Genomic DNA, 21,290 nt, shown 5'->3' with positions numbered 1-21,290 from the left:
TTTGAAAGTCAGAGAGAAACTGACTTCCTTCAAAAGAGGACCTTTCCTTAGATGATAATAGTAGTCCAATGCACTCTCTTCACGTATTTTGAGAATAAGGTGACCGAAGGAGGTTGGGTGTAAATACAAGTTACGTACCAAAAAAAAATTGGGATTATTGTTTTCTTCCTACTAAATAGTTTTCCAAAAATTAATCCTTTGATTATCCAAAAAAAGAAAGAAAGAAAGAAATATATTAGTACTTTATTATGTATGCAGCGAGTGAGGAAGATTGTACCTGCTCACTACTTGATGCATTGTGACAAAGACGGTCTAACAGCTGAAGATGTATTGGAAATGGAGCATCAGGAGATGCACAAAGAAGCAAAATCGTGGATAAAAGAAACAGCTCAGTCATGCTCCACTGTGGCTGTCCTTGTTGCCACCGAAGTCTTTGCTGCTGCTTACACCATCCCAGGTGGGACAGAGCAAAACGGCACCCCCGTGTTTTATGGTTCTCCTGTGTTTCTCTTTTTTACTGTGACGGATGTTGTGGCACTTGTGAGCTCATTGGCTTCCGTGGTGATGTTCCTTTCTATCTTAACATCCCCATTTGAGTTGTGGGATTTTCACAAGTCTCTTCCTCGAAAACTCAACCTCGGATTTGCCTTTCTGTTCTTCTCATTGGTATTCACAATGCTTGCATTCAGTGCAACCATTTTGCTCACCATTCGGTTAGAGAACCAGAAATGGACTAGTATTTTGTTTTACGGTGCTGCCTTCCTTCCTGTGGCCATATTTGCGTGGATGCAATTCCCTCTTTATAAGATGGTTCAACGACTCGTTAAGCGCATATTCAAGACCCTTAAAAATGTGGTGCCAACTACGTTCACCAAATATTCCAGGAAAAGGGCACACAAAATAAGTTATCAAATTACCATTGACTAGCCAGAGAAAAGTTATATTTACAAACTACATTACGTCTGACCTGTAATATATTCTTGAATAGAGTATTATCGGTCAGGCACAGTGTAGTTTATAAGTTTGTAAGAAAAGAATTTATAAACGAATTCTTCCCCTTGACTAGCACAGTGTTTCCTGTTGGTTTTTATTGTATACTATCATCTCACCTGTTCTACGCATATCTCTAATAAGCTATCTTTTATATATATTGCTCAATGCTCATGTTTGTGGCTTTCAGCTAATATAATGTGACAACTTATACATTTTTTTTTAAAGAATTTATATTTATTGATAAAAAACCAACGTGACAATTCCTTGATCAATGAAACAGAGACTACATACAATTGAATGAATTAATAATAATACAATTAATCAACCCGTTGAAGAGAATAGACAGAAAGGCTATAATGGCAATTTAACTTAGTTTATAGAGCTGCAAATCTTTCTTATCATGCCAGCTGACCCGGTTAACGGTTCAATATCTCCCATCTTTATCATCGCAGCTGCAAAGTCCGACTTAAAGGTTGTAGGATTTTTGCTATATTCGGACACAATAGTATCAGTAGATCCTCCACTGAACAGAACTTGATCTGATTGAAGAAGACCCTTCTTCTGAATTAAATTCTTGAAGTAGTTGTTGTCAAAAGAACTAGGCGTGACCAAATCTAGTGCTGCCAACTTCTTATCATTACCAGGGTTGCTAAGGGATGGACAGCCACGTTGGCGAGTGCTAGCAAATCCAGCATCTATGTCACTTCCATTGTTGTATATCCTACCACGAAATGTGAAGCATTGAGCTTGTCCTATTGTGTGTGCACCTGCATACCATAACACAAAATATTTGCTTCAATTGTCTTAAAACATAATATTTATGTTTCCTGCAGAGTGGTTAAGCTGGAACAATCATTTACCAGTTGATCCACATATTTGGTGGTAAATTAAGATTTATAAATACATAAAATAACATATGTTTTTAAAAAATTACCAGATAGGGTAACCATGTCTCTGGCACTTAGCCCTTTGTTATTGAAACGAGATATAAGAGTTTGAAGATCATCTGTGAAAAGTGGAAGGTCACTATTAGCCAAACTTTTGCTTGCAGTGGAAGAATCTCTCCGTCCAAGCTTCACAGTCCATGATGGACCACCCACCTGATCAACAAAAATAAAATAAAATGCATGAGTCATTAATTAATTACTATATATGATTTAATTTGCATGCATCTAATTAAGTCATAACTATCAAGTATATCATGACTGAAAGGTTATGGGTTCGAATTAAGGAAACAGTCTCTTTGCAATTATGTAAGGGTAAGATTACATAATTCAAGTATATGATTTTCTCCATCAGACACTCGTTAATCAGGTTTAACGCGGATGGTTTTTTTTTTATCAAGCATATCATGCATATACTAAGCAAACTTACAGCGAATGATGCATCACGTGCTGCTACTGCTACAATATCTGCACATGACATAACTCCAGGGCACACCTTCTCAACCTCAGCTTTAGCTTGATCAATGATGCCATATCCCCTTATTGAGTTATTATTAGGAAGTGCAGTCTTTTCACTCTCGATAGAGGGGCTATCATCAAGCAAAATTGATGCATCACAACCCTGCAAGTCAATACACACAATTGTTTATGATTCTAGCTACAAAATCAACAAGGTCTTAATTAAGATTAATAAAACCATTAATGAGTCAAAAATAATGTACCTGAACAAAGCAATCATGAAAATGAAGTCGAATGAGAGATGCAGCCATACGGTGTTCCTTAGATATTGCAGTACGAATAACAGTTCTTATGGTGCTAAGTGCATTCGGACATGTACTCTCATAAAATGTAGATGACAATTGTGCATCACATATTGTGCCTAATAGCAGCACCAATGTGACAGCAAAACTAGCTATACTTGAAATTCTATAAGCCATGAATATCGTATATATGTGTTGCTTCGAAGATTAATTACAACTAATTGAATATATACTTTAACTTAATATGGGCGAGAGAAAGAAAGAATTATTAACAAGAAATAGAACGAATATGATTATATGAAGATGATGGAGATAGAGCTCTGAATGCTCATCAATTTATAGGACATATATTTGGTTGTGTGAGAAATTGAGAATTAGTCATAGTCACTAATATCCGCCACAACGAGGTACAATTGTGACTAATTCTCCCATGGTTGCTAGCAAGTTGCCATGCCAGTTCACAGGGTATTAATTAAGGAGATTTTTCAAATTTGAATATATCTGAATATATATATAAGGAGTCAAAATTCCTTATCATAAACGGTGCAAGAAGAGCATTAAATTAAATACCCTTATATATATGTCATGTTCTCGCTTTAAGGCTTATTAGTAGTTAGCTTCCTAGAAAATGACTGGAAATAGATCTCATCTAACAAAATAACTCGTTGAGCCCATATGACTTTCACAATGTACGCCAAATATTAATTAGTTCTCCTTTTGTAATTAATAGTCTCTACAATACTTGGTTGAGGAGTTGGCCTTTCAAAAATATTGTACCAAAATAAAAATCTATATAGCATACATACGTATATGTATTAAAATATTTATTGGCAGATTCAAAATATCGATACTTTAGGGTATTTAATTTATCGCTTGGGATTCTGTCTCGGCCAAATTCAAGTGTTTGATGAAGTTTAATTATAACAATTCGCAAGTTTGTTTAATTAAATCCAAGAAAATAACCAACGGGGTTGGCTCAAGTGGTAAAGTACTTGGATTCGTTTAAGCAAGGATTCGAGTTCGAGATTTTGTGTATGCAAAAAATCCTCGCTAGGAGACTCACCTGCCAATGCTAGTTAACCTACCCGGATCGGACTGGACATAGTCGGGGCGAAGCCCCGAAAACCAGTGGAACAATCCAAAAAAAAAAAAAAAGAGAAAATAAAAAGCCGATAAGTCTCTTTCAACGAACTTTAATAATGTCAATAATAGTGTAAGATATGGAAGGCATCTGAAGTGCAACAAGATATTCATGATTCTCATGTATAGAAAAAGGGGTTTGATTTTCTCATGTTAAATGAGAATTCAATTCTCATGTTGTAGAGATAAAAAGCATGTGGGACCCCTCTGTTAAAAAAAATTATATGTAGGACCCATGTCAGCACGGAAATCGAAGGGTGTGTAGGAAAATTTGAATTCTCATGTTAAATGAGAATTATAAAATCCATAGAAAAAAGGGATAAAAAAAAACTATTCTACGTCAATCGATTCAAAGAATCAAAAGAACAAATAAAATGCTACTAGACAAATAAAATCCTTACAGGTTCACCTCCACCCCTCGTCCAACAGAGAGCTTAATTTACTTGAGTCGAGGCCAATATCGGTAGATAATTAAGGTTAAGAAATCATCAACCATGATCTAGGTATATTCTATATCTGAACAATTACGTATGTTAAAAAGGGATATGTTATTCTACCTACTTTTATTCTGCCTACCTTTGCCTACTCCTTTTAATACCGTTAGATTATAATCACATTCAACGGTAAAAATTTGCAGAATAAAATAAATTATTTTTCTCCTTTCTTTCTCCTCAGTGCCTCCTGCACCCTTTCTCTCTCCCGTCCTTTTTCCATAATTTGTTTTACTGTAAAACCAGTAATTCTAAACACCTAAATCAAGTTTAAGGAAGAGATAGCAAAATGGTGCAGCCTCATCCCCATAATTTCAATCACCGAAAAAATGAAGAAAATCCAATAAATAAAAAGGGGAATTTTCGGATCAGAGACCTCTAAATTGTTGAATGGTGCGAATGAGGGTGGAGATTGTTACTTAGAAGACAGTGGGTGATATTAAAAAATCACTAAGAGGTTTGAACGCGTGTATAGAACATATGAGATTAATAATCAGAACTATCAAACACAGTGCAATAAGAAAATTAGAACAGACTTATAGTATGTCACATAATGGAACAAAGTGATAAATATATGCAGGATAGTGTAAGAAATCTGAGCCCACAGAAAGTGTCTCCTTAAGATAATTTGCCCCTTTACTGATACCAAAGGTTGATGGACAAATGTCTCACAGTATAGAACAGATTAAGTCTGAAGATTGATGGCACTACAAGTCAATAACCCGAACGAACACAACATGATGCCAAAGGAATTACACCTGAAAAGATGGAAGAAAGCATGCAAAACCGGATGAAGAAAAAATTCGGCAGAGTGTAAGTGCAGAAAATCGGATGAATTTTCTAAAGGGGTCAGGGTCTATATATAGATACTGACCGGTCACGATGAACCGCCGCCGGCGACGAACCGCCATGACTGACGACCGTGAACGGGTACAATCGGTGACCGGTTTGGTTCAATTATGAATGAATGCGTCTGTTTGAACCGAAAGATAAGAACCGGTTCAGTTCAAAAGTCAACGGGAAGGAACGTTTGGGTTGAAGAATTTTGGAGGGAAACCACGGATAGGGACAAGGGTACTTTGGACAAAAAATTAATAAAATAATTTAATAAAAAATTATTTTTATTCTTCTCCCCTCCACAAAAGTGTAGTGTCCCAAGGGACAATTTAGGAGTGTGAGGTGAGAGCTTATAAACTCTCTTACCTCCTACTACTTGTCCAATGTGGGACTTCTTAAAATCCACACACTCCCTCAACTTCCCTATTTTCTTTCTTCCTTAACCCACTTCTTATTCATAACCAATAGCTATATTGTCTGTACAAATTCCAACAGAGACCTCCATGGTTGAGAAAGAAAACAAAAATGTTGATTGATTTATCTATAATACAATGAGTTGCGGGCACAAATTCATTAATCGATTTTTTTTGTCTTTGTTGATTCAATTGCTACAATTCTACAATACAATGAGTTGCATCGTCATATGTCATTATTTAAAAGAGGAACATTGAATACAATTCTATAATACAATGAGTTGCATCATTATATGTTATTATTTAAAAGAGAAATGGGTTTGTCTTTGTCTTGGTCAATAGAGAGAAGGAGGAGGAGAGAGAAAGGATGAGAGGCAGGAAGGAGAATGAAAGGGGTACAAGGATTTATTTCATACTACAAATCTCCATCGTTGGATAAGATTATAATCTAACCATATTCTGGATTCTCCGGAGCTTACCTCTTAAACATAGAGCTTACCTCTTGGAGCTTTACAATTTGCTTACTTGAAGAACAAGTTACTTATCTTGCTCCCTGAGAGTACAAACGTTCACAGTCCCTAGGCACACCTAGAGAAGGAATTCAACACAAAACTCAATAAAATGATATAATGCCATGTAAATATACAAGACACACACTTTATTGTTTACTTTCTTTTTCTTATCAATTCTTATGTTAATATTATGCCATTCGTACAAGTCATAACCAGTTTTCTTTTTACTTAATCATATTAGGCCATGAGTGGGTGGTTCTTTGTTCAACAAATCCCCACAAATTCCACATATTCACTTAGTCTTAGGATAGTCCCAAAAGGTCTTTATAACACTCATTACTCCTCTTAGCACCTAAAAGCCTATTTTTCTCAATTTAAGGCAGAGTGCCCATTACAAAGGAGATATAAGATTTCTCTTTGTCTAGTGCCTAAACTCAAGCTTAGCCACCTATATAAATTATTTTGCGCATAAAAGTGTTCTCACTTGGCGAAACAGTAACTCCAAACGTATACCTCCTTCGAAAATAGCCAAAACTCATTTTAAGGTCATACAAAGGAGCTACCTTATTTTCTTTTTTATTTCATCAAAGCAAAGATTCATACACCTTAGAATATTATTTCACGCATAAAAGTATGCTCGCTTTGCAAAACAGTAACTCCTGACACATACTTCCTTTGAAAATGGCCATAATCACATATAAGGTCTAAAGAAGGAACTTACTCATTTTTCTTTTTATCTAACCCAACCAAAGATTTAAACATCTAATTATATAGTCCTTATGTAACACCCCGTTCTAGAACCGGTTTGTTAACATCGCATTATGATATTAAGCGCAGTTACAATCACATGGGTTCAATTAAAATCCGGTTAAATTTTTCATTTTAAAACATGCCAAATTTATAATGCCCAATTGCGTGATCATAACCATATTACTTTGCGGAATCAGATAAACCAAGCTTAACATCATGTTCTTATTCCATTTTTAAACCATTAATTTACTTCTTATTTATTTCCCAACTTCTACTATATTGTAGATTTCTTCGTTAGCTACGCGTGGTTTCAAACCGCTCCTCATTTGGAGCTCTGTAGCTCAAGTTATGACAATTTTACTAACTCAGGTGTATGCTGAAAAACTACGCGGGCAGGGTGCTTAAGCGCGCTCCAGGGCGCTTAAGCGCCCACAGACAGAGGGAATTTACATTTTTTAGCCACCAAGGGCGCTTAAGCTCGCTCCAGGGCGCTTAAGCGCGCTACCTGGGCGCTTAAGCCCCCATTTTGGGCGCTAAAGCCCCAGGCGGCAGAAAGCTTTTGGTCTTCACAGGTGCATCAGGGCGCTTAAGCCCCCTGAGCAGGCTTAAGCCTCCATTTGCAGGCTTAAGCCCCCTCTTCTGGGCAATTTCCTATACTCATATTTTTCATCTATCTTCCTTGGGGAATCAATCTTACACATTTTACAACCTATTTAACAAGCTTGCGATATCCTTATATCATTGCTTAACTCTCATCCTCTCATCATTGATTTAACAGAAATTGGGCAGCATAACCTTTGTTTTCTCAACGTTTCCCAACTTAGCACAAGGTACCTAATTGACTTTCCAGCTCAACATATCCAATACATAAAAATACATTCATGCATTTAACTTACAGTAAGCATCATACACAAATATCTTCATTACTTGCAATATTATATCATGTCTTAATTACAAATCTCATATACATGCCAAAGGACTTAGCTACAAAATGAACATGATCAAAGCAAGTAACCATGTATCAGATACCCATTACTACTACAATGATCATGCACTAAGTCCTCCAAAATACATCATGTGGCATCAAAATATACATATAGCAATGCTAAATGGCATGCAACTCAACATGTCCAGCTATCAGGTACAGTCTACTCACGCTTCTTGCCTCGATCAACCTCACCTCTATCAGTACCTGAAATGATGCCCCACAACACGGGGTGAGATATACGAATATATCACAGTAAACCAGAGGTCCTTGGAGATCACTCCACCCTAAGGTTCACTTTGATGTACACATAATCATAATAGCTTAACACATTCTTATCCACAAGCATCACATGGACTTCCAAGAGAGATCCACTATGGGCTGTTTCTCTTAGGCTCTTACCACATGGAGATCCATATAGGGTTGTTTCCAAGGGAAGTCCTTTCCTCAATCTATTCCAAGAGAGATCCTCAAAGGGCTGTTTCTCTTAGGCTCTTACCACATGGAGATCCACCTAGGGCTGTTTCCAAGGGAAGTCCTTTCCTCAATCTAGGAACCTCCAAGAGGGATCCACATAGGGCTGTTCCTCTTAGGCTCTAACCACATGGAGATCCACATAGGGCTGTTTCCAAGGGAAGTTCCTATCAATCATCCTCATCATAATACTATCACTCATAACCTCAATCACAATCCTCAACCATTACCTCATTCATTATTGCTACTTCTATAATCATTCCTCAATTACTCTTAAACAATCAAACATCAACCAATAATCATCAATCAATCATAACATGTATCAATGCATGAATCAATGCATGAGCATACAATTACAATCATAATTACATATCACATCTCATAAACCATTTCTCCTCAACGGAGTATGGTGGAACACTCAATGGGATCAACCACAAGGTCCAAAGGTTTACCTTGCTCTTGAGCTTTCCTCAATTGCACACAACCCCAAGGGTTGGTCACTCCACTTGGTCCTATTGCCTCAATCCTATCAACACAAGGAATACAATCAAACAATGCTAACAATGCAAGGAAATCCATAGTTCCAAGCCTAGATTTCTCAAAACATCAAAGCATACTAAAATAACACTATAAACTCATTTATACCGATTAAATGTCATTCCTAGCATTTTTCACAACATACTCTAAGCCTCATTCTTCCTTGAACATAGCCAATCTACTCAACATTTCATAAAAACCCTAAAACACTATTCATTAAACCCTAACCATGAAATTTTCCAAGAAAACAAGGTTCAAGGGTTAGAATCTTACCACCAATGGTCACACAACCAAGGATTGATGGCACCTCAAGCTTCAATGAAGGTTGAAGCTCTCAAACACCTCAATTTCTCCAAAGGGCCGAATTTTTGAGGGGAAATATCTCACCACACAAAGCTCCCCACTAAGAACTAAGCTAGGATTAATGATGAGGGCGAGATTCTAAGTGATTTAGGCTTTTGAATCGCTCCAATCGGTTGAGAATAGCTCTCTCTCTTCCTCCTTTCCTTCTCCCTCCTTTCTCCTTCTTCTCATTTCCCCTTCTTTTCTTTCTGTCGACGGTTTCTTGGGGGGGTTTGGGTTTCTTTCTTGTTTTATCACTTAACATAAGTTAAGTGGTAACATGTGGGTATTAGTTCATCTATCTATTCAACTCCATTAATTACCAAACTTTACCCAAAAGTCTGGAATATTATTCTAGGAATATTTATATTTATATTTTTATATTTTGGGCATTTTCGCCAGTACCCATTTATACCCCTTAATTTCCACTGAGTACACTTTTTAACTCCAAAGTGACTCAAATTCATTTAATTAAGCCCTATACTTAATTTTACTCACTAAAACATGCTTGATTATTTAATTAAAATTAATCAATTAAATGCTTAAGTTTGGGGTATTATACCTTATGCCGTATAAGTACTCATTAGCACAAACATGCACTCTAAAAACATACTTTCTTTGTAAATACCTAATAGGCACATAAAGGAAATCATGCCAATTTCATGATTCCAATACTGTAGTTCATCAAATTCAAGCTTATCATACAACCATAATCATCATTAGGTAATAAAACCCTTTTTACACATTAATTCATCCATTTATGCCTCAAAAAATAAGACACCACTAAGCGTCATTCAATCAATCTACTCAATTCACAACTTACATATACATATAAACCTTCACAAAGTGTTCAATTATTTTTTGAACATTAAACCCTAATTTTTTACACTATGGTTGAACCTAGTGGGAGGGATTCAAGGGAATTTTTCAAACTTTAAACACATGTTCATACTTATTTCACATCCTAACTTCATTAACAACATTAATCCATCGTAAATTTCAAATTTCCAACTTCAATTTTTTTTACAACATATGCTTATAATATTCAAAGCTTAAATCATGACATTTAAACCATTGGAATGAGGATCTTCTACCTCAAATCACCTATACAAGGCTTGGAGAACAAAACCCAAGCTTGGTTCCACCCAAAAATCCACTTTTCTCTCTAGGATGAATAGTAACCGAAATTTGAGAAGGAGAGAGCTCCTCACACAAGTCTTTTCAGCCCAAAAAAATGGGTGGAATGGATTCACAATGATTTCTACTTAAACTTTCATGTGTGGCACTTTGTGTTTAGGTTGCTAAATGAGTGAGAAATCAAGGAAAGAAAAGCTTGAAGCCAAGCTTCCATGGAAGAGGGTGTTGTCACGAGAGAGAGAGAGAGAGAGAGAGAGAGAGAGAGAGAGACGAGGTGGGTGTGATGTGAATAGTAACCTTAGGAAGAAACTTAAGTTTATAATGTTATGTAATCTTTTATCGATTTTTTTCCTCTCATTTAATTTCACTTAAATTTACCCGGAACTAACTTAAAGCTACAGACATAATTTTATTTTTCTGAACTTATTTTCATTAAATTTTTTTTTGTTCTGGACTCTACCAGTTGCTTAAACAGCGGTACAAAATACCTGGCAAAAAAACACTATTCATGAGATTATCAGAACCCAAGGAGCTTAAGAATCCGAAAGAGAGAATCATGATCTGAAAAATATGCTATCTGATGTATTGAATTCAATGAATAATGAAATGAACTAAAAATATACATTATATACTTCAGCCAGAATACAAGCTGATAGAAAACATGTCTAACTAACTAACAAACCAAAAGACTTAACTTAATAACAAAGTAATACACGTCAGAGCCACGTGGCTAACTAACTAACAAACTAATACACAGGAAACTAATATAAAAATACAGGTAACATCCCCCCTCAAGTTGGATGGTGAATATTCACTAATCCTAACTTGCCAATAAAAGCCTTGAAAGGACCTGGAGATAAGCTTTTGGTGAAAGGATTTGCAAGTTGGGCTGAAGAACTAACAGGGAGTAGATGAATCAATCCCAGATTAATTTTCTCACGAATTAGATGACAATCTATTTCAATGTGTTTTGTTCTTTCGTGGAAACTTGAGTTATGAGCTAAGTAAATTGTTGACTTGTTATCACAGTAAATCGAAAATGATTTGTCAGTTTCCACATTAAGATCCTTTAATATATATCGTATCCATTGTAACTCTCAAGTCAAGGCTGCAAATGCCCTGTATTCAGCTTCGGAGGAAGATCTAGAGATGGTAGTCTGCTTCTTGGATTTCCAGCTCATTAAGGAATCACCAAGGAACACACAAAACCTTGTAATGGACCTTCTTGTATCAGAACAGGTAGCCCAATCAGAGTCAGCGAAGCCAGTAGGTGTCAGATTGTTTTTGAATGGATAGAATAATCCATTTCCAGGTGCTCCTTTGAGGTATTTGAGCACACCTAAGGCTGCCTTCATATGCAAATCTGTGGGGCTAGATACATATTGGCTAAGTTGTTGAACGGCATGACTGATGCCTGGTCTTGTTGTTGTTAGATATAACAACCTACCAACCAATCTTCGATATCTAGCTGGATCATCATAGATCATTCCACTTTCACTATCTAATTTGATCCCTAGCTCTAAAGGAGTGGAGCATGGCTTAACTATTAAAACTCCATCGTCTGCTATCAAGTCCAGAGCATATTTTCGTTGGTTCAGAACCAATCTGTCTTCTGTTCTCAAAATTTCCAATCCAAGAAAGAAATGTAACTTTCCTAGATCCTTGACTTTAAATTCAGAATCAAGGAATCTCTTAACAAAAGCTATTTCCTCCATGTTGTTTCCTGTTAACACAATATCATCAACTTATATCAAAAGAGCCGTGAAAGAATCTGTACCAGTTTTGGTAAGCAGTGAGTAATCTGCTTCAGATTGCTTATACCCTATGGAGATTAAAGCAGAGCTAAGACGTGCATACCATTGTCTACTCGCCTGCTTTAATCCATAAAGTGGTTTTTCTATCTTACAAACTTGATTAGGTTTAGGAGACTCAACACCTGGAGGCAGCTTCATATATACTTCTTCATGTAATTCTCCATGTAGAAAAGCATTATTGACGTCAAGTTGTTCAAGATGCCAGCCCCTTGCAGTGGCAATACTAAGAAGAATTCGGATGGTAGCTATCTTAGCTACTGGAGAAAAAGTGTCCATATAATCGACTCCCTCAAGCTGGGTATAACCCTTTGCAACCAGTCTTGTCTTATGGCGTTCAACAGTTCCATCAGCTCGAAGCTTGGTTTTGAAAACCCATTTACATCCAATGGCATGCTTGCCTGGTGGAAGATCAGTGATAGTCCAAGTGCGTGTCTGTTCTAGAGCTTTTATTTCAGTCAGCATTGCATCTCGCCAACATGCTTGTTGCACAGCTTCTGAGTAGGTACCAGGTTCATGGATAGAATTCAGGTGAAAACATAAGGCAGAATGTGAAGCAGGACAAGAGTCATAGTTGACCACAGATTGTATTGGATAAGGGGTTTTACTGGCTGAGTTGCAATGAAAATCATGGAGATATGTGGGACTTCTTCGTGGTCTATGAGAACGACGAGGATGTGAGGGAATGATTTCAGGCTCGGGTTCAGGTTCAGATGATGCAGTAGGAGCTGGTAATTCACATTGTTGGGAATTAGGTGAAGGAAAGGGTAACTCGGGTGTGAATATTGTGGGAGAGAAATCATCAATTCTTTCATGAGTTTGGTTAATATCAGATGGGACAGAAGTTGTAGCATTTGGAGGTGTAATATAGGGAAAGTGTTGCTCATAGAAGACAGCATTCCGTGACACAAAAATTTGGTGAGAAACCAGATCAAGCATAACATATCCTTTAGTGCCAGGTTTGAAACCTAGAAATACACATTTGCGAGCTCGTGGAAGAAATTTGGTGCGTCCAGATGCCAAAGTACTAGCAAAACATAGACATCCAAATACCTTTAAGTGTGTAAGACATGGAGGAGAGCCATAAAGAACTTCATATGGAGTTTTTCCAGAGAGTGTAGGACTAATTACTCGGTTGATCATATGCACAGCATGCATAGTACAATATGACCAGAGTTTAATAGGAAGTTTAGCCTGAAACATCAATGCTCTTGCTACATTTAATATATGTTGGTGTTTTCTTTCAACTACATCGTTCTGTTGAGGGCATTGAACACATGATGTCTGGTGAATTATCCCTTTGCTGGCATAGAAATCATTCATCATAAACTCTATCCCATTATCACTTCGAAGGATTTTAATGGATGTATCAAACTGATTCTCTACCATGGTGAAGAAATTACGTAAATGGTTTCTGGTTTCTCCTTTATTCTGCATAAGAATAATCCATGTAAATTTGGAAAAGTCATCTACAATGGTCAAGAAGTATCTATCTTCATTTATTGATGGAACCGAGAATGGCCCCCATATATCAGTGTGAATCAAAGCAAAAGCCTTGTGTGATACACTATTACTAGTATGATAAGGGAGTTGACGTTGTTTAGCCAAATGACATATATCACAAGGAGATCCTCCTTTATTACAATGGATAAAAGGTAACTTGCTATGCATATCTACCATAACAGAATCAGAAATATGGCCTAATCGAAAATGCCATAAAAGAGATGAATCTATGACAGCATTGTATCTTGCTTCATTTAAGATATCAGCCACATTATTTGTCAAAGCACTAACGTCTTCCTTGTTGTGTTCAACTGGTCCTTCAGCTGACAACATGAAGAGTCCCTTTTCAAGCTTAGCTGAACCAATCACTCGGTTGGAAGAGATATGTTTTATATAGCATGAAGTCACGAAAAGTGAGTTTATACTGTGAGGATTTCAACAATTATGCCACTGATATTAAGTTCACACGAAATACAGGAACATACAGTACATCAATTAATTTCAAAGAATTAGAAATGATCATTGTGCCTGAGAATTGTGCAGTCACCTTTTGTCCATTAGGGAGCATAATTGTTACTGGATCGATTTTCTTAATAGAAGAAAATTGTGAAAGGATTGAAGACATGTGATCACTAGCACCTGTGTCTACAATCCAGTTATTAGAGATCTTACCATTACCAACATTGAAAGCCATTCCTTGTGTAGTTTGCACTATATGTGCATTGTGAGCTTCAGTATTGTCATTTGAAGATTCAATCTTTGACTGTTGAAATAGATCAATGAGGTTCTGGTACTCTCCCTGACTAATTGTTACTGTTCCAGCTTTATCATTCGTGCCAATTTCTTTGCCAGAATTAACATCTGCTGCATTTACGGAAGCTGATGCATATTTATTTTTGAATCCTGGTAGATAGCCATGTTTTGCTTAGCAGGTCTCCACCGTGTGATTCGTGCGCCCATAGTGAGTACACAATTTCGATCCTCTTCCTCTTCCACCTCTGAATCCAGTTGAATTGAAATTCCTTGGTCTTTGCTGATTAGCAGTATACGCTTTCGTTTCCATGATTGTGCCAGAACCAGATTCAAAGTTCATTTGCCGTTCTTGTTGGATGACCAGAGAGAATGCCTTGTTTAAGTTTGGCATAGGATCCATCATCATTATTTGAGATCGAACGTGAGAGAATTGGTCATTTAGACCTTTCAAGAACCTTATCACTCGGTTCCTTTCATAATGATCCTTTAATTTTTCAGCAGCATCACATGTACAATCTGGCAATGGTTAGATATTCTCCAACTCATCCCAAAGTGTCTTTAGCTGAGTATAAAAATCACTTACAGTGCATTCTCCTTGGTTGAGACGATGAATATCTTCAAGAAGATCTCCAATTTTGAAAACGTCAGTCTGAGAAAAACGTCCATTGAGATCATTCCAGACCTCATGTGCCTTGTCTATCCACATGATTGACTTAGCAATCGATGGTTCTATTGAATGATGTATCCACGATAACACCATCATGTTGCAGCGCTCCCATGCTGCGAAGGTTGAGTCACTGCTCTTTGGAATCTTGAATGTTCCATCAACAAAGGTGATCTTATTTTTGGACCGCAACGCCATCTTCATAGATCGTTGCCAAGAATGAAAATTCTTGCCATTCAGAGGCGGAGATACAAGAATCAACGAAGGATTCTCGCTAGAGTGCAAGTGAAGAGGATTCGACGGGTTCGTTAGGTAATCTGGAAGGGAACCTTGGTTCGTCATTCTTCAGAAGAACCTCGAGAGAATCAATGGAGAAAAACAGAGGAAAAACGAAAAGAAAACTGAAAGACGATACCAGAGCTCCCTTCAGAGCTCTGATACTATATCAAAACCCAAGGAGCTTAAGAATCCGAAAGAGAGAATCATGATCTGAAAAATATGCTATCTGATGTATTGAATTCAATGAATCATGAAATGAACTAAAAATATACATTATATACTTCAGCTAGAATACAAGATGATAGAAAACATGTCTAACTAACTAACAAACCAAAAGACTTAACTTAATAACAAACTAATACACGTCAGAGCCACGTGGCTAACTAACTAACAAACTAATACACAGGAAACTAATACGAAAATACTGGTAACAATTATCACGAAAAGTGCCAGACTATACAATTTTCATTCTGAACTCATATTTGGCATCAAAATTGCCAAATTAGGCCTCTAAACTCATTTGCTCATTCTAAGCTCTACCGGTTGATTCAAAACACTGCAGAATATCCGGCAGAATGCACTGTTCATGACCTAGTCATGATTACAATCAAAACACTCGAAATCATCATCTGAATCTAATTATGACATTTAAATCCTAAATTAAATCTCTAATTATGATTTACCAGATATGGTCATTATAGAATGTACAGAGGGAGAAATCTCTATATTTAATGAGGAAACTATAAGAGCTCAAAGAGCTGCTAGGAGTAAAAATAGGTAAGTTTTTGCTAGAGCCTTTTGACTTATTCGGAAACACTGCCATTCACATTGAAACTCGCTCTGAGAATCCACAGCTCTTCATGGAATTGCTAGAAACGCTACCTGAAATGGATAGGCAACATGCATTGAGAAAGGGGAATTGTGTGAATAACACCTTTCTCCATGAGATCATCTTCTAATTCAAGTTTGAGAACAATCTGCTAAATGAGTCAAGTACCACCAAAGGTACTAGAAGGAAAGCAATGACCACTAGTTGGGCTCATAAATGAGTCAGGTGAAACCTTTCTTTTCAGGGCTGTTAAACTTGGCAAGCTAAAGATGCTCAAGTATATATATGGCAAACATGTGGAGGCAGTTGTGGAGAGAGGGAGGGGTTAATAACAGGAGAAATCGCCCCTTTCAAGGTTATACAAGCTTTTAGATATAATTATTACTTATGAGTTTTAGTCATATAATCGTCCCCTTCAAAACTTATAGAACCATTGAGTTATGAGCATCATTTATATTGTTTGAGATCTCTTTCCATGGTCCAGGACCACCTGGCCCTTATGTTATATATAACGAGTTAAAATTGGGATTTTGATAAAAAAAAAAATCAGGGATAAAATAATCATTTGATGTGAGAGGGACCATGATTTGTTTGAATAGTCCTTGACAACCATTTAAAAAATTCCGATATTGTTTAGATGATCATGATATGACATCCCACCTAACTAAAATTTTAAATTGTGAAGCGAAAATCTATCAATAATTTTTATTTTATATCCCTATAACATGTTATTTGGAGAACTCTGGCAAAAGGTACCATTACACAAGTAAAACAAAGCCTTATTAGAACTTTAATTACTAAAAGATTTTTTATTTTTTATTTTTGGTTGTGCCATCTGACTTAATATAAGTAACGTTATCCCGTCCTCAAAAAATAGTTTAACTATTAACAGAACCAACTACATTGTGCTATATGATAGGTGTCTGTCTGATCAATTTTATGCTTGATCATGTGCAGAGTTCGATGGGATTGGACGTATTTGGCAACAAAAGAAGCACAGCATAAGTTAGCATATATAGCATCTGGCTTAGTTGTTAGTGTAGAAGGACATTACATGGCAGATTTCTTTCCAAAAAAAAATTCAACCGTTGATTGTATTTCCTGTTCTTTCCTCCAAATCAGATAGGATAAAACAAATTCAGCTGTTGAAGGAGATAGGATAAAACATTCCATAGCAACTACTTCTGAAACAGTACCCCATTAAAAAGTACACATCGCTTCTCATGGCAGCTACGTCCACCAAATATTCCATGAAAAGGGCACACACAAAAGAAGTTATCAATTTACCATTCACTAGCATAGTGTTTCCGGCTGGTTTTTTTATTGTATAATCTCATATGTTCTATGCATATCTCTAATAAGGTATCTTTTATTTTGCTCATGCATGTTTGTGTTTTTCAGCTAATATAATGTGACAACTTATATTTTTTTTTAAAAGAATTTACATTTATTGATAAAATAAAAAAACCAGCGTGACAATTCCTTGATCAAGGAAACAGAGACTACATACAATTGAATGAATTAATAAGAATACAATTAATCAACCCGTTGAAGAGAATAGACAGTGAGGCTATAATGGCAATTTAACTTAGTTTATAGAGCTGCAAATCTTTCTTATCATGCCAGCCGACCCTGTTAACGGTTCAATATCTCCCATCTTTATCATAGCAGCTGCAAAGTCCGACTTAAAGGTTGTAGGATTTTTGCTATATTCGGACACAATAGTATCAGTAGATCCTCCACTGAACAGAACTTGATCTGATTGAAGAAGACCCTTCTTCTGAATTAAATTCTTGAAGTAGTTGTTGTCAAAAGAACTAGGCGTGACCAAGTCTAGTGCTGCCAACTTCTTATCATTACCAGGGTTGCTAAGGGATGGACAGCCACGTTGGCGAGTGCTAGCAAATCCAGCATCTATGTCACTTCCATTGTTGTATATCCTACCACGAAATGTGAAGCATTGAGCTTGTCCTATTGTGTGTGCACCTGCATATCATAACACAAAATATTTGCTTCAATTGTCTTAACACAAAATATTTGCATTTCCTGCAAAGTGGTTAAGCTGGAACAATCATTTACCGGTTGATCCACGTGTTTGGTGGTAAATTAAAGGTTTACAAATACATAAAATAACATATGTTTTTAAAACTTGTGAGGCATGCATGATCAAGGATGCTAGCAATTATATGATTAATAAATTACCAGATAGGGTAACCATTTCTCTGGCACTGAGCCCTTTGTTATTGAAACGAGAGATAAGAGTTTGAAGATCATCTGTGAAAAGTGGAAGGTCACTATTAGCCAAACTTTTGCTTGCAGTGGAAGAATCTCTCCGTCCAAGCTTCACAGTCCATGATGGACCACCCACCTGATCAACAAAAATAAAATAAAATGCATGAGTCATTAATTAATTACTATATATGATTTAATTTTCATGCATCTAATTAAGTTATAACTACCAAATATATCATGACTGAAAGGTCATGGGTTCGAATTCAGGAAATATTCTTTTTGCAATTATGTAAAAGTAATATAACATATAAGAATTTCCTCCATCAGATACTCATTAGTCAGGTTTAACGGGGAGTGGTTTTTTTTTATCAAGCATATGCATATACTAAGCAAACTTACAGCGAACGATGCATCACGTGCTGCTACTGCTACAATATCTGCACATGACACAACTTCAGGGCACACCTTCTCAACCTCAGCTTTAGCTTGATCAATGATGCCATATCCCCTTATTGAGTTATTATTAGGAAGTGCAGTCTTTTCACTCTCGATAGAGGAGCTATCATCAAGCAAAATTGATGCATCACAACCCTGCAAGTCAATACACAATTGTTTATGATTCTAGCTACAAAATTAACAATGTCTTAGTTAAGATTAATAAAATCATTAATGAGTCAAAAATAATGTACCTGAACAAAGCAATCATGAAAATGAAGGCGAATGAGAGATGCAGCCATACGGCGTTCCTTAGATATTGCAGTACGAATAACAGTTCTTATGGTGCTAAGTGCATTCGGACATGTACCCTCATAAAATGTAGATGACAATTGTGCATCACATATTGTCCCTAACAGCAGCACCAATGTGACAGCAAAACTAGCTATACTTGAAGTTCTATAAGCCATGAATATCGTATGTGTTGCTTCGAAGATTAATTACAACTAATTGAATATACTTGTAATTAACTTAAGAGGCGTCAGAAAGGAAGAATTATTAACAAGAAAGAGAATGACTATGATTATATGAAGATGATGGAGATAGAGCTCTGAATGCTCATCAATTTATAGGACATATATTTGGTTGTGTGAGAATTAGTCATAGTCACTAATATCCGCTGCAACGAGGTACAATTGTGACTAATTCTCCCATGGTTGCTAGCAAGTTGCCATGCCAGTTCACAGGGTATTAATTAAGGAGATTTTTCCAATTTGAATATATCCGAATATATAAGGAGTCAAAATTCCTTATCATAAACGGTGCAAGAAGAGCATTAATTAAATTAAATACCCTTATATATATGTCATGTTCTCGCTTTAAGGCTTAGTTAGCTTCCTAGAAAATGACTGGAAATAGCTCTAACAAAACAATTCGTTGAGCCCACATGACTTTCACATTGTACGTCAAATATTAATTAGTTCTCCTTTTGTAATTAATAGTAGGGGTGTGCATGGAGCGGTTCATAACCGGTTGATGTGCCTTCGGCATATAGATATTTCAGAGTAAAAAAGATTAAGGATTTTACAGTAATTCAGTAATAAAGTTATTGTTTTTGAGAAATTATTGATAATCCATCTTCAGTCACACTTTCACTCTAATTTTTTGTTTTTTTTAAGGAAAAGCAGAAAATAAAATCGAGGAAGAAGAGCATGGCCCTTTCATGCTAATGGCGTGACTTTTTCAATTGATCCACTGCTTCTTCACGCGAATGGCGTGAAAGCCACGCTAGCCGCGCCATGTGAAGCCAATGGCCACGCTAGTCGCGCCATGTTCATGATGATTTCCACGCTACTCGCGCCAAGCACTTTGTGCTCTACTGCTTGCCAGCGCGAATCACGCGAATCTGGCGCTGATCGCGCGGGCGTCATGATTTTAGCATCCTGATTGCAAATTTGGAAAGAAACGGAAAGAAAAATCAAATCTCTCGAAAGATTATGATCTGATTGAATTGCTGGTTATAAAAAGGAGTCAGAAATCCTAAAGAAGAGACAACTTTTGCACGGGAGAAATTACGAACAACAGAAATCGGAGCAAGCTCTTGGTGACTGAAGATTAAAGATTTCTTCTTCCCATTCTTCTGGTTATTATTCTATTTTATGAATTCTTTTCTATACTTTGAATTGTCAGACATGAACATGTCTGGCTAGTCTTTTATTATTGTGGTAAGGGTCACAACCCTTAATGTGAACCTCTTGTAGTTTGGCTAATTTTTATATTTAATTATTCCAATTTCATTTATGTTATCTTGTTCTTCATCTTATAATTCTTTTAGAACCGATCACTCTATTAGGATTGCGAGGGTTAGGTTTTCAATAAGAATATTAAGATTCTAGTTCCTGACAAAGGGTAAAATAACAATTCATGTACGCACTAGGGATAGGCTACATGAATTGCAAACGTGAAAGATTCACTGATTTAAAAGCTTAACTTGAAAAGGAATTTCTAAGGGATTAGGATTCTAATAGGGTTAATAAAGTTAAGATCACTAAGGAATTAGGGCTTAACTAATCAATTAAAAGATGGTAAATTGTTTGATCAATGAATAAATTAAATGTAAATGTTAATTCAAAGGTGGGGATCATAAAGGTGTTGGCGTCTTTTACCGCAATATTCTTTTACATATTTTCTCAACCTTTAGTATCTCGTTTCTGAAATTCTAAAGAATCTTTGAATTATTCTCAGTTTCTTGAAAATTGTTTTAAATTTTCACCAATTACAATTATTCTCAATTCAATTTTATTAATCCAACAAAGAGAGGAATAGTTATAATAAATTCGGTGCCTCAATCCTCGTGGAGACGATACTCTACTTACCCTTTTATTACTTGGAACGATCGATCGCAACACCGGTTTTAACAAAAACCGAATCGAACTGGTTTTAAATGGTTTGGTTTTCAAACTGAACCG

The 21,290-nt window shown here is 36.4% G+C and overlaps 4 protein-coding genes across 4 annotated transcripts; all 4 read right to left on the bottom strand.

Moving 5' to 3' along the window:
• Positions 1–1,362: 1,362 nt before the first annotated feature.
• Positions 1,363–2,875, bottom strand: LOC133306388 (lignin-forming anionic peroxidase-like). The gene is made up of 4 exons (XM_061506700.1): positions 2,660–2,875; positions 2,368–2,559; positions 1,928–2,093; positions 1,363–1,760 (listed from the first exon to the last, which is right to left on the bottom strand). The coding sequence occupies exons 1-4, from the start codon at positions 2,873–2,875 to the stop codon at positions 1,363–1,365; spliced, it is 972 nt and encodes a 323-aa protein (XP_061362684.1).
• An 8,538-nt stretch (positions 2,876–11,413) lies between these two features.
• On the bottom strand, positions 11,414–12,031 carry LOC133306404 (uncharacterized mitochondrial protein AtMg00810-like). The gene has a single exon (XM_061506721.1). It carries the CDS (start codon positions 12,029–12,031, stop codon positions 11,414–11,416), a length of 618 nt encoding a protein of 205 aa, XP_061362705.1.
• A 2,041-nt stretch (positions 12,032–14,072) lies between these two features.
• LOC133306403 (uncharacterized) lies at positions 14,073–15,389 on the bottom strand. The gene is made up of 3 exons (XM_061506720.1): positions 14,967–15,389; positions 14,627–14,867; positions 14,073–14,533 (listed from the first exon to the last, which is right to left on the bottom strand). Exons 1-3 carry the CDS (start codon positions 15,387–15,389, stop codon positions 14,073–14,075), a joined length of 1,125 nt encoding a protein of 374 aa, XP_061362704.1.
• A 2,354-nt stretch (positions 15,390–17,743) lies between these two features.
• LOC133306387 (lignin-forming anionic peroxidase-like) lies at positions 17,744–19,292 on the bottom strand. Its single transcript, XM_061506699.1, has 4 exons — positions 19,077–19,292; positions 18,787–18,978; positions 18,358–18,523; positions 17,744–18,141 (listed from the first exon to the last, which is right to left on the bottom strand). Exons 1-4 carry the CDS (start codon positions 19,290–19,292, stop codon positions 17,744–17,746), a joined length of 972 nt encoding a protein of 323 aa, XP_061362683.1.
• Between the last annotated feature and the right edge of the window lie 1,998 nt (positions 19,293–21,290).

This window comes from Gastrolobium bilobum, unplaced genomic scaffold, assembly GCF_033153095.1.
Source record: "Gastrolobium bilobum isolate Gb01-03AN ecotype WA unplaced genomic scaffold, APGP_CSIRO_Gbil_v1 utg10835, whole genome shotgun sequence".
NCBI lineage: Eukaryota > Viridiplantae > Streptophyta > Magnoliopsida > Fabales > Fabaceae > Gastrolobium > Gastrolobium bilobum.
This window is presented reverse-complemented; position numbering and strand designations above follow the sequence as displayed.

Bases quoted from the DNA above. Each gene is read 5' to 3' on its own strand.
- LOC133306403 (XM_061506720.1), bottom strand. From the start codon at position 15,389: ATGACGAACCAAGGTTCCCTTCCAGATTACCTAACGAACCCGTCGAAT. The intron at 14,868-14,966 runs GTAAGTGATTTT...GAAAAATTAAAG, and splicing joins TCAACCAAGGAGAATGCACT to GATCATTATGAAAGGAACCG. The intron at 14,534-14,626 runs GTGGAAGAGGAA...GCTATCTACCAG, and splicing joins CAATTCAACTGGATTCAGAG to GATTCAAAAATAAATATGCA.
- LOC133306388 (XM_061506700.1), bottom strand. From the start codon at position 2,875: ATGGCTTATAGAATTTCAAGTATAGCTAGTTTTGCTGTCACATTGGTG. The intron at 2,560-2,659 runs GTACATTATTTT...ATTGACTTGCAG, and splicing joins TTCATGATTGCTTTGTTCAG to GGTTGTGATGCATCAATTTT. The intron at 1,761-1,927 runs GTAATTTTTTAA...TATGGTATGCAG, and splicing joins AGACATGGTTACCCTATCTG to GTGCACACACAATAGGACAA.
- LOC133306404 (XM_061506721.1), bottom strand. From the start codon at position 12,031: ATGGAGGAAATAGCTTTTGTTAAGAGATTCCTTGATTCTGAATTTAAA.
- LOC133306387 (XM_061506699.1), bottom strand. From the start codon at position 19,292: ATGGCTTATAGAACTTCAAGTATAGCTAGTTTTGCTGTCACATTGGTG. The intron at 18,979-19,076 runs GTACATTATTTT...ATTGACTTGCAG, and splicing joins TTCATGATTGCTTTGTTCAG to GGTTGTGATGCATCAATTTT. The intron at 18,524-18,786 runs GTAAGTTTGCTT...TTTGTTGATCAG, and splicing joins CACGTGATGCATCGTTCGCT to GTGGGTGGTCCATCATGGAC.